This window comes from Sebastes fasciatus, chromosome 20, assembly GCF_043250625.1.
Source record: "Sebastes fasciatus isolate fSebFas1 chromosome 20, fSebFas1.pri, whole genome shotgun sequence".
NCBI lineage: Eukaryota > Metazoa > Chordata > Actinopteri > Perciformes > Sebastidae > Sebastes > Sebastes fasciatus.
In genome coordinates this window covers 24,479,687-24,492,200 of record NC_133814.1, presented here as the reverse complement: position 1 = coordinate 24,492,200, position 12,514 = coordinate 24,479,687, and the positions used below count along the sequence as shown (strand labels likewise).

The 12,514-nt window shown below is 40.8% G+C and overlaps 1 protein-coding gene across 1 annotated transcript in view; it reads left to right on the top strand.

The window, feature by feature from the left end:
* The window catches only part of tbkbp1 (TBK1 binding protein 1), a 65,703-nt gene that overhangs the window by 29,617 nt on the left and 23,572 nt on the right, over positions 1-12,514 (top strand). The window contains exons 2-3 of the mRNA XM_074619334.1: positions 2,977-3,232; positions 8,958-9,083. Coding sequence (XP_074475435.1) covers positions 2,993-3,232; positions 8,958-9,083 — 366 coding nt within the window. The 5' untranslated portion in view covers positions 2,977-2,992. The remainder of the gene's footprint in view (positions 1-2,976; positions 3,233-8,957; positions 9,084-12,514) is intronic.

The window sequence follows — 12,514 nt, the reverse complement described above, 5'->3', positions numbered from 1 at the left end:
AACTTGTGTTTTTTAGGTTGTAGCGGGCTCAGTTTGAAAGCTAGAGTGAAGATACTGTTATCATATGAAACTAGAAAACCTAAGGAATCCATTGGTACTATGTCATACTAGCTTTCTAGCAAAGGAGGTTAAATAACGCTACGAAGTTACACAAAATTTTGGCTAGGAAAAACTGGCATGGCCATTTTCAAAGTGGTCCCTTGACCTCTGACCTCAAGATATGTGAATGAAAATGGGTTCTATGGGTACCCACGAGTCTCCCCTTTACAGACATGCCCACTTTATGATAATCACATGCAGTTTGGGGCAAGTCATAGTCAAGTCAGCACACTGACATTGTTTTCTGTTGTTAATTGATTTCCAATTATAAATATATACATACATTTGCATAAAGCAGCATATTTGCCCACTCTCATGTTGATAAGAGTATTAAATACTTGACAAATCTCCCTTTAAGGTTCATTTTGTACAGATAAAAAATGCGATTAATTTGCCATTAACTACGGACAATCATGCGATTCATTGCAATTAAATATTTTAAGCGATTGACAGCCCTAAAAATTACACATTTACATTTGTTCTGGTGTTTATGACTCGCGTACGATAATTTTAAGCCTCTAGTATGACTGTTTAACATTTCCCATCTGGCAACGCTGAATAACTGTACAGATATTTACTATAGCAACATATGCACCAACTGTGTGTGCGAGTGACAGCTCAGCCTGTCGACTGAACTTTCCAAGGTCTCCAGTTCTTTCTTTTCTTGGTGGCTCTGTACATTCCTGAATCGGAGTCATAAAGCCTTGGGTTAATGGAAATTCTTTTGCTCAACTAGAAACATGTTCACATTGTGTCATCACTTCCACCTATTCACATCCACTGCATTGCTTCTCTGCACTGACTCGATGTGCAGTCACGCTGCCTCTAAAGTTCGCTTCAGCTTCTGAGCAAGAATCATGAATCAGGGAGATGAATAATCATCCATCCATCCATCCATCCATCCATCCATCCATCCATTATCTGTAACCGCTTATCCTGTTCAGGGTCGCGGAGGGGGCTGGATCCGATCCCAGCTGACATTGGGCGAAGGCGGGGACAAACACCCTGGACATGTCGCCAGACTATCACAGGGCTGACACATAGAGACAGACAACAATTCACACTCACATTCACACCTACGGGACATTTAGAGTCAACATTTAACCTGCATGTCTTTGGACTGTGGGAGGAAGCCGGAGAACCCGGAGCAAACCCACGCAAACACGGGGAGAACATGATCAACAACTCCACACAGAAGGACCCCAAGCCGGGTTTGAACCTGCGACCCTCTTGCTGTGAGTGCTAATCACTGCACCACCGTGCCGCACGCATGAATAATCATAATAATGTGAATGTCCCAATCATGATAAATACTAGTGTGCACATAAACATGACTCAGGGCCTTGTCTGATGAACGTACAATTATCAGTAAGTCATCTTTAAATTTCAAATGTACACAGTGTCCCCCCGTCTGCCTGCTGTCTCTCTCTGAACCCACTCTGCTTTTGAATATTTTACATTGTGCGTGCCAGAAATCCGACTGCTCTCACTCAACGGCGGCTTTGTTCTTTTTTTGTTTGTTGCAAGTTGCTGCCTGCTTGATGTTTTTAGCGCTGCTGCAGCAGCACTGATAGTCCACCGCTGCCAGGATTATGAACAATCTGTTTTCTTTTGGCAGGTACATTTAACTGAATGTTGATTTAATAAGTAGGTAACATTTCATGGTAATTAGGTGATAATTAGCAAGTAACCTATTTGAAATTACTGCCAAATTTACGACGGAGTATCAGGGCCACGTTTAGGAAAAAAAAAAAAATCTGAGATTTCGAGAATAAAGTCGTAATATTACGAGAATAAAGTCAGAAGGAAATTACTTTTTTCCTCTCAAAGTTATGACTTTATTCTAATAATATTACGACTTTTTTTTTGTAAAGCTATGACTTTATTCTCTTAATATTACGACTTTTTTTTTGTAAAGTTATGACTTTATTCTTGTTATATTACGACTTTTTTTCTCGTAAAATTATGACTTTATTCTCATAATATTACGACTTTTTTTTTGTAAAGCTATGACTTTATTCTCTTAATATTACTTTTTTTTGTAAAGCTATGACTTTATTCTCTTAATATTACGACTTTTTTTTGTAAAGTTATGACTTTATTCTCATAATATTACGACTTTTTTCTTGTAAAGTTATGACTTTATTCTCATAATATTAAGACTTTTTTTTCGTAAAATTGTGACTTTATTCTCATAATATTCCAACTCTTTTCTTGTAAAGTTATGACTTTATTCTCTTAATATTACGACTTTTTCTCGTAAAATTATGACTTTATTCTCAAAATCCCTGATTTTTTCCCCTCAATGTGGCCCTAATACTCCGTCGTACAAATTACCCCAATATTTACCTCAAAATTGATCAAAAATGACTTTATTAAAAACATTATATGCTAAAATAACATATAATGGTTAAAATAGGGCCCTGAGAAGCGGCTGCTCTTCATCAGAGGTGGTAAACTAATAGAAGACACTTCTGATCAGACACAAATCTCACCATTGTCTGACTTATTGTCTGACTTATTGTCTAAACAAATGTAACCTGGTAGCTGATGTCATGATTCAGGGAGGTTTTTAAAGAAATTTCAAATAAGTTATTTGCTAATTATTATCTATTTATCAGCAGACATGGAAATAAAGCACATCAATTAACTTTGTATTCTTCTCCTGGAAATGTATTAAATAAATTACCAGCTATTAGCATATTAAATAATGTTAAAAATAAAGTAATTTAATTTTGAGGTAAATATTGGGGTAATTTGGCAGTAATTCCAAAGAAATTTCAAATAGGTTACTTTCTAATTATCACCTAATTACCATGAATCTGTAAAATGAAGTGTTACCAATGATTAATCTGTGAATAAACTGTGTGTCCTCAGGTTGAGGCTCTGAGTGATGCAGTCTCTGTTCGGCGGAGGGGAGCTGGGGCTGCTGGGAGGAGGCAGCGACGGGGGCCTGAAGGAGGATGGCTGCGGCAGCGTGGCGTGGCACTCCTCGCCGATGCCCCCCGACGACGTCTACTCGGCCTCCCACTTCGCCCTCATCACCGCCTACCAGGACATCAAGACGAGGCTGGCCTGCCTGGAGCGGGAGAACACCAGCATCAAGAGGAAGCTTAAGATCTACGAGATCAAGGTGAAGCCGAATCACAAAGTCAAATATTAGGGAGATTTATTGTTGTTGTCCTTGTTGGTATCAGACGGCGCTGACAGGGATAAGGCCGGTTAGGTTTCTGATTTATTAGTCTTTCAGAAGAGGGAGCGAGCCTGTCCACCCTCAGCATTACTGAGGCACTGAGATTGTACACAAAGATAAAAGAGGAGAAAGCTTTTGGTGGGCTTTGATCGTGGACCAGCGGGGGAATAAACAGCAGAAATAACTCATGTTTAAGTAAAAATTATATTGAGTAACAACCGTAAGGAGCCCTGGGAGCAACGGAGCAAACTGAGTGGCTATAAAAAAAAGGTTTTGCACACATAACTCCTCGTTGAAGCTGAATTAATGGCTCACAGGAGCTGATGCAGCTGAGTCAACATAGACCTTTAAAGTAACATCGGACCCCGTTCACACCTGCTATTAACATGCAATCTGTATATGCATGCAGTATAATGAGGGGAGGTCACAGGCTTCTGCTTTTTAACTGTTACCTGATGTTACCTGCGTTGTTAAAGGGTCTCAGTATGTAAATTATGGAGGCAGAGCTGCAACAAACATGGTCTTTCTCAGGTCAGGGGAAGTGCTGCTGCTCTACTTTGGTTTCCTTTGGTGAAGAAGTTCAAGTTGAAGTTATTTATTGTGATGTGCACAACAATTACAGAGAGTTGGCAATGGAAATCTTAGATCTCAGGCTCCCTCCAACAATGCTCATTAAATATGGATAAAAAGAAAATCATGCAAGTAAAAAAAAGGAGAATCTAAGACATAAAAGAGTGCAGAAGTTAAAACATGGGGATGAAATCAGATTAGTGTTCGGTTGGATGAGAGAGCAGGTGAGGCAGAAATCCACCTCCTAGCAGTAGCTGGGCCAACGGACACATATACAGTAGCGTAAAGGAACAGCGTGGGAGGACAGAAAGCGAGGAAAAGTGGAAAGAAAATAAGTGGAAAGATGGAGTTAAATGAGTGGAAGGCTGCGGTGTAATGCACAGAGTGGAAGAGGAATGAGGGAGTAAAGGGAGATAATGATGCAAAGAGCAAGGGAGAGATAAATTGCTTAAATTAAGAACAAAGAAGGATTAAAGAGAAGAAAAAAATCCTGGATATTCTTATTATTATCATGAGTGTGTGGTGCTCTACTTATTCTAGGAATTATATGGTGTAATGTACCCACTCTCCCCTCAGCTTGTGTTAAACCTAGCTCTACTTCAGGTGCGTGAGGACTTTCAACAAGCTGTTTACAATGCTGGAGAGAGATGGAGAGAGAGTATGAGCAGTACTCGTTTCTCGTCTGAGAACGAAATGCTTCAAATGATGAGAAGTTATCAAAGAGGCTGCTGTACTCCAAATGCTGAGAAGGACAATTCCAGAAAGATGCAAGCTGTTGCTGCATCCTGGTCTACGAGGGATACGGTTGGTAGGGAAACTGAAACTCTGAATCTGCTGTGATGTTCGGGTTGAATGTTGAATGCAAACTGCAGCTCCAGAAAGCTTCGACTCAGGGAGACGTGCGTCATGAGCAGCCAAAATTTTGTTTTGGCATTGTATGTTTCTGCAAACCGCGGATACGTTTAACGTGGACGTTTTTGCATTCGAGCGTTACTGAAAGTTACATGGTATAATAACGAGTATAACAAGTGAGAAAGTCCACTAAGGGTGGGTCAAACAAACACAAGACTTTCACCCAAGAGACCGCTATTCCTGTCCCATGCAAGACCAAAAGTAAAAGTTTACTTTACGCTTGTTACGCTTGTTATGCTTGTTACGTAACGTTGCATAAGAAAGTCTGCAAAGCGCAGTTGTTATTTATGTACGATAGTTACATTGTTACAGTTGTTACATTACGTTGTTATGTTAAGTTATGTTACATCGTTACGTTACCCAACCTAACCTAACCTAACCAATCGTTTGGCAACTCTAAACCAACCCGAATTTATGGGAAGGCTTATAAATAGCACCACATTAGAAGGACATTCCACATGTCATGAGAACGCAATTTAGCCTTTTTGCGTGTCATTTTTACGCCTCACAACAATACTACGGTAACGGCTACATTAAGGTTTAGCAAAAAACATCATGTTTGGGCTTAAAATAAGTACGTAAACTAAGTAAAATACGTACGGAAACAACTCAACATACGTACGGAAAACACGCCACAAACGTTACTAATGTAACTTCAGAATAACAACACTTTGGGACACGAACACCAGTTGAAAGTCCTGTATTGTTTCCTTCTTTCTCACATTTTATTCTGCACCACTAGCTCTGAACGCAGCATATTTCGCAGATGCATTTACATTGCAGTCAATACGGGCTACAGGGCGTACAAATCACACGCCAAAAGAGGCATTCCTATTGCATGTAAAATGACTTGCAAATTACCGTGTCATTCATACACCATTTAGTGCGACCGGGCTGGTTAACCACGTGGCATTGTGCGTTTCTGCAGTTGTGATACGAAGCTGATATGAAACGTATTTTTGGTTCAAAATGTCAACATTCAACATATCTGTGGTTTACGTACAAAAACATTTTTTCTGGCGACTGGGTTGTGGATGATTAGTGCTGATGTTTGTTGGATTTAGAAAAAGGTATTTTATGACAGATTTTTTTTTTTCTAAAGAAATTGATGGAAATGCAGTTTGACTTTGTCTCTCCTCTCCTGCCATATGTGTCAGTGCAGAAATCCTGCATCCTTTTCGTGAGCAGCTGTTACTGGACGCTGCAGGCTGCCACATCGCTGTTGACTTATTCACAAACGGCAGTTTGTTCAGGGCCGATTCCCAGAGAGACAGGTGTTGATTTGGGGGAGAGCAGGTGCAGATGTTGACTGTTTTCACACCTGTGCCTCTGTAAATACAGCATGTGCTTTTCTTCTTAGATTTGGATATCTATCAAAACAATAATCACAACATTGACTCCTGAAATGTCCAAATCCCCACATGGAAAGACCTTTCGCTCAATTCTTTTCTATTATTTTAAACCTTTTTTCTATTTTTATGGAGAGGTGAGTGTTGCTGCAGGCTTTCTCTAAATACAAGATGCCTGAGCACAGCTGCTGTAATGATGCAGATGGAAGTGCTTCCTGCTACTTTGAACATGGGTTGAAGTGAGGTTGTTAGCGCTCCCGATGCTCAGCAGTGTGAGGATTCTTGGGACCCCTGGGGGGTTTTGCCCTTGTTGTGAACATTTACTGTTAAACTGAGCAGAGAGAGGTGTTCTGCTAAATGGAAAAGGGTTGTTTGCTCCTCAAATAGACATTTCATCAGCGTCACTGACTTCATACAGAAAATGAAAAGCCTTCGCTGCTTACGGTAGGCACTCTAAATGTAAATGTGTTCATTTAGGTCGAACCATATGCAGTTATATAACTCGTCTCGTGTTTGTCTGCTACCAGACAACAGTTTAGCGCTGGAACGAGACAAATTGTTCACTTCACAAGTAAAACAACAGTAAATGTGGTGCAGCCCATAAAACGCATATTCGAGTTATGGTTACATAATCAGTCATATCTGCATAATGGTGGCTGCAAATAGTGCAATTAAATCTGCATAATTTAAATGTTCACATGTAATGCTGCTACATTTCATATCATATAAAACAGTAAATATGTTTCCCCCCGTGAATCACGAGTTCTGAGGCAATAAGATCCCAAAATCCCATGTATAAGCCTATCTACTAACAAGTATGAGAGCTAGAGCACCAAATGAAGATTAATCCGCCGCTGAAAATAGTCCCCAACAAATGCACTGTTTCCTCCTGTTTGATTGACGTTTGATAAAAACTACAATGACCAACTGTTTTAGGAAACTACTGAGCCTTTTTAAAAAATGAAACAATATATTTGAGATGTTTTCAAAGATTTACATCTTCAATAGAAACCAGCAGGCAACCTCTGGGGTCTGAGAAGAGAAGCCAATGTTGAAGTGCCTTAAACCTGCATTCTTTCTAACAGCCAGCAGGGGGCGACTCCTCTGGTTGCTAAAAGAAGTCTGATTGTATAGAAGTCTATGAGAAAATGAGCCTACTTCTCTCTTGATTTATTACCTCAGTAAACATTGTAACCTGAGTTTATGGTCTCAATCGTTAGTTTCAAGTCTTCTTCAATACAGCATGATGTTCATTTAGTAAATTATGGTCCCATTTAGAGTCAATTAGACCATAAAGCAGGGGATGATTTAGGGCGGGGCTACCTTGTGATTGACAGGTCGCTACCACAGCGTTGTCCAGTCTGGGAGTTGTCCGCGTTTTCGTCGTTGAACTTTAACCCTTTCATCCTGTGTTTTCAGTTCATAAAATTTAATTATAACCTTTTTGGTCGCCTAAAAATGGTGCGTTTGGTTGTGCTTAGCTCCACCTTCTCGTGTCACTTCTGGTTGCAAAAAAACAACATGGCGACGGCCAAAATGCCGAACTCAAGGCTTCAAAACGGCAGTTCACAAACCAATTGTTGACGTCATGGTGACTACTGGTGCCTTCAAATGAAACTTGTGAGCTGGTGTTTTACAACATGGGAAGTCGTGTACACGATATACTTGGTGTTCAAGTGGTTAAGTTGTGAAGAGTACAACGGTAATATTAACGTTATTTTTGGCGTCTAGAAGCGACAGAGGCTAACAATTTAGCAAGCTAGGTAACATAATGCAGGAAATGCAAAAGCACAATGACAGAGGAGAAAGATGAGGCCGTTGGGGATATCAACATTTTCCTCAGACAGATTATAAAATCACGAAGAAAAACAATATACGACTAAAATTACAATATATTAACTTATTATGAACCGAAAAACTTACTTCCATGGCCTCCGCCATTTCTGACAGCGTCAACAAACACGTCACAACTTATGAGCTTTCAGAAGCTTTCCACTTACGAGGTTGTGAATACCTCAAGAGAGGGCGTTCATATGGACTCTAATCGTGAACATGGTAAACACGATCCCATTTGAAGGCACCATACGTTTACTTCTTATATACAGTCTATGGTAGAAACCAATGGGCTTTGGGTCTGAGAGCCACAAACAGCAAGTCTTGACAATAACAACATAAAATATCGCCGGTCTTTGCCTTTTGCCTAATGAGTGTAATTTTGAAAATGCCACAGTGGAGCGATCAGATGTGTCTGAGATATCGATAATGTCATAAAAACACTAAAATGAAAATTATAGCACCCACTCTCGGGCCAACGGGTGTCATTTTGAAAAATCATTCCAGAGTTTAGTCAAAAAATACGAACAGATGGACAAATAAAGTAACTGACGGACAAACAACAGCTGAGTCTCACACACACACACACACACACACCCCACACACACACACCCCACGTTTCATTGTGTGGGATGAAATTCAAAAGTACGATTAAAGCAACTGGCTGTGTACAGTCAATTCACAGAGGAGTTTAGGAGAAGTAGAAGATAAAAATCTAGTTCATGAGGAACAAAAAACATGACACTAGTTAAAACACCCTGATCCCCTGAGCGATATCTGGGCCAAACAGAAACAGAAGCTGCAGCTGATACGAGATGAATCTTTCATTATCACAGCGTGAAATCATCAAAAATTGCAGAAAACAGCAGGAAAAACAAAAAGTATAAATAAGCAGAAGAGTTCTATCACTGTTTTTTTTTACTATCTTGCTCTATACGCTTAATGCATGTCCATAGTTCTATATTTCTATAACGTGATTAACGTCTTTTTTTTTTTTGCAGTTTCCTATGATCAACGAGTTTGGGGAGGACACCAACTCCTACTGCTCCTTCGAGAGCAAAGAGACGGCGCTGCTGCACTCTGAAAATGGAAACCTGCAGCAGAGAGTCAACGTCCTGACCCACGAGGTGAGAGGACAGATGAGGACAACGAGGGGGGGAGACAGACGGGGGGAGGATGGGGGAGGAAGATGAAATATGAGAAGAGGCAGAGGAGAAATGTGTACAAAATAATCCATTAAATAAACTGGAGAGAAAACAAACCTTATCACATGAAAAGGTTTTTCTCAGAGCAGAAATCCCTCCCTGCGTGTGGATTAATAGAATTAAAAGTAAAATTGAGGCCAACCGTGGTGGACTCACTGTACGTATGCTGAAAGATGTCCAGAACTAATTAAGGAAGCTGCTGTCCAAGCAAAAAATTACTGTTTTTAAGACACCGTCCAAGGAGCGCTGTGACATGGGATTTACACGCTGGTGTTCTATTTTTGAGACGCGCTATAATTGGGAAGAAACCTGGCCAAGATTCTGCTGAATGTGTACGCCTTAAGAGAGGAGAAAGTAGAGTAGACGTGGGATAACACGTTATGAAATGATTTAATACAATTACAGCGTGCATTTAAAGGGGACGTATCAGGCTCATTTCCTTGTATTTTGGGTTTCTATTAGAACGTGTTTACATGCTTTAAAGATAGGGTCGACGATGTTGGAAAGATAGCATCATTTGAAAGTAGCATCGCCTCAGGAGCTCCGTCTAAACCCCCCCTCCCCTCGGGGCTCCTTCCAATGCAACACCCACCCACATGCACAAGCACCGCCGCATCCTAACTACTTCACAGACACAGAGCGGAGAGAGGACCTCAACTCAACAACGCTCATGACAAGTAACCGCGGCAGTGCTACTGCAGGGCTGAGTTTTCTCTTCCATTCTGCAGGAAACATGCGGCGGCGACGCGCTTTGAGTTCAGGCTGGTGCACGCCAAGGGTAGAGTACCAGCAGGGAGGCAGGGAGGCATCTGATTGGTTCTTACCAAGCGGACCGCGAGGCAGTGATTTGTAGACGTTTTTACAGGATTACAGCAGCTACAGATGACGGCTCTTATCCGGTCCTTTTTCAGAGCTCATCAGTAATGGATCGCTGTCGGGGTGTTAAGACCATTTCAACCAATATAACATATTAGTGTAAACTGGAGAACATCATCAACCCTGCCTTTAAGGATAAAAAAACACATTATTGTTCTCATCCTGTCTGTCTGAATATACCTGCATTCACCCTCTGTCTGAAATGCTCCGTTTTAGCGCCTGTCTCTTTAAGAAGCTCAGTCTGATCTGATTGGCTTGCAAGAAAAATATGGTGCACCTTTAACCTTTCAACTTTTAAACTTTATTACATTCGTCATACAGGCACATACATGAAATTTGACTCATCCTAAGCATTTAGGAGCAGTGGGCTGCTGAGAAGCGCCCGAGGAGCAACTTCAGGTTCAGTGTCTCGCCCAAGGACACTTTGCCATGTATACAGTAGGAGCCGGGGATCAAACCACCTTTAACCTCCTTGTGATTTAAAAGACGACTTGCTCTACCAACTGAGCTACTTCAGGACATTTCTGACTACATACATGCTGAAGATCAAACATTTTTACTGTATTAATTTGAGATATTTTCATAAGTAAAAGTCCCTAGAAGTGTATGATTCAACTTTTTGTGTTAAAAAAGTTAACAAAAATAGAAATAAATCGTAATATCGAATCGCAATACATACATCAGGAGATAGGTGTATCGTCCTACTAAGCAGCCCACAAAAAACTGACTGGGTTGTTTCATTGCACAGTTTGTGGGTTGGTAGCCACTCCAGATACCCTAATGGACGTGCATAAGCACTGGAAAAGTGAGTTTTTCATGATATGTCCCTTTTAAAATATAAAACAAGATGCTACTCACAGACAGTATTTCAAAAGAATCAGTTTTACTACTTGTAGTGTAAAGAGGAGAATGGCAGCGCCCATAATGTGTTTGGACTGCTCATTCCCCTCGCTTGCAACTCTACTATTTTCTCTGACTGTGTGAACGAGAGCGTGGGGAAATAGAAAAGAGAAACGACTGACACAGGAAGGCAGTGGTAAAACCGGTAGCGGTAAAAACAAAAAAAAAGAGCTAGAGAGCAAGAAAGAGGAAGGAAAGGGTTTATGGGAGCAGCAGAAACGATTAGCGTGGGACACGCAAGGTCACACGGCTCTGACACCGAGCGCTCAGAGTGATGAAATGTGCCGCGGCTCGCTGAGCATGCTCTGTTGGGACAGGACCCCCCCAACACATACACACCTTATCCTCTTCCTTTTGGTGAAGTGGTGACTTGCAGTTATCAAGGAGAAGCAGAGCAAGGTGACATATTTCCCGTCAGAGAATTGAAAGGTCACGAAGCAGAAAGCGAAAAATGTTGTTGATGTTTTTCCAATAAAATGCAGATAAAACCGACAGCCGAGGCTACAAAGTGAGCGTGTGTACATTTAGTTTGGGGAATATTTACCACTAAAGCACCATATCAACTGACATAAGGGCCTTAAAGTGAGTTCTGCTTTATTACTGGATATTGAGGCCATGTTTTGCAGAGTGTCCCTGTGTCAAAATCCACTTTTAAGTTATTTCAGTTTTGGGTTTATATTTTACGTATTTCTAAATGAATGTGTTAAATCACATTACGACACAGCAAATCTAGTAGTAGTAGCTAGTAAACCAGGTATTATTCAAGCAAAAAAATGCATACATTGAGCAGAGAGAGGAAGAAAGGAGGAGTTAACACAACGGCACATTATCTGCATTGTTTTTTGTTAATCCGGCCATGATGACAACATTGAGTCTTCCCTCAACAAGTGGAGTATGGACACATGCAACAATAGTGGATGGAAACGCAAATTAGTTCACTTTTTATTTGAAGATTCTCTGGAAATTTGGATCAAATTTGCACTACATTTACTGGCATTTGCTGGCTAATGTCACCGTGTTCTGAGAGCAGGCAGCAACCTCCGGGTCTGAAAAGTGAAGCCAATGCTGAAGTGCCTTAAACCTGCATTCTCTTTAACAGCCAGCAGGGGGCGACTCCTCTGGTTGCTAAAAGAAGTCTGATTGTATAGAGGTCTATGAGAAAATTATCCTACTTCTCACTTGATTTATTACCTCAGGAAACATTGTAAACATGAGTTTATGGTCTCGATCACTAGTTTCAAGTCTTCTTCAATACAGCATGATGTTCATTTAGTAAATTATGGTCCCATTTAGAGTCAGATAGACCATAAAGCAGGGGATGCTTTAGGGCGTGGCTACCTTGTGATTGACAAGTCGCTACCACAGCGTTGTCCAGTTACGTGACAAATAAACTAATGTTGACTTTTGGTTTCACGCTGGAGACGAACACCGGTTTCCTGGGCGAAAGTCTGATTCTTTTTGTACTTAAACTACTTCCTGGATCACGACTACACATTGATTTCGTGGGATATATAGGAATTACAGTGCACTACTTTTTGTAGGTATAGCTACGAACAGACTGAACATTTTGGTTGCCT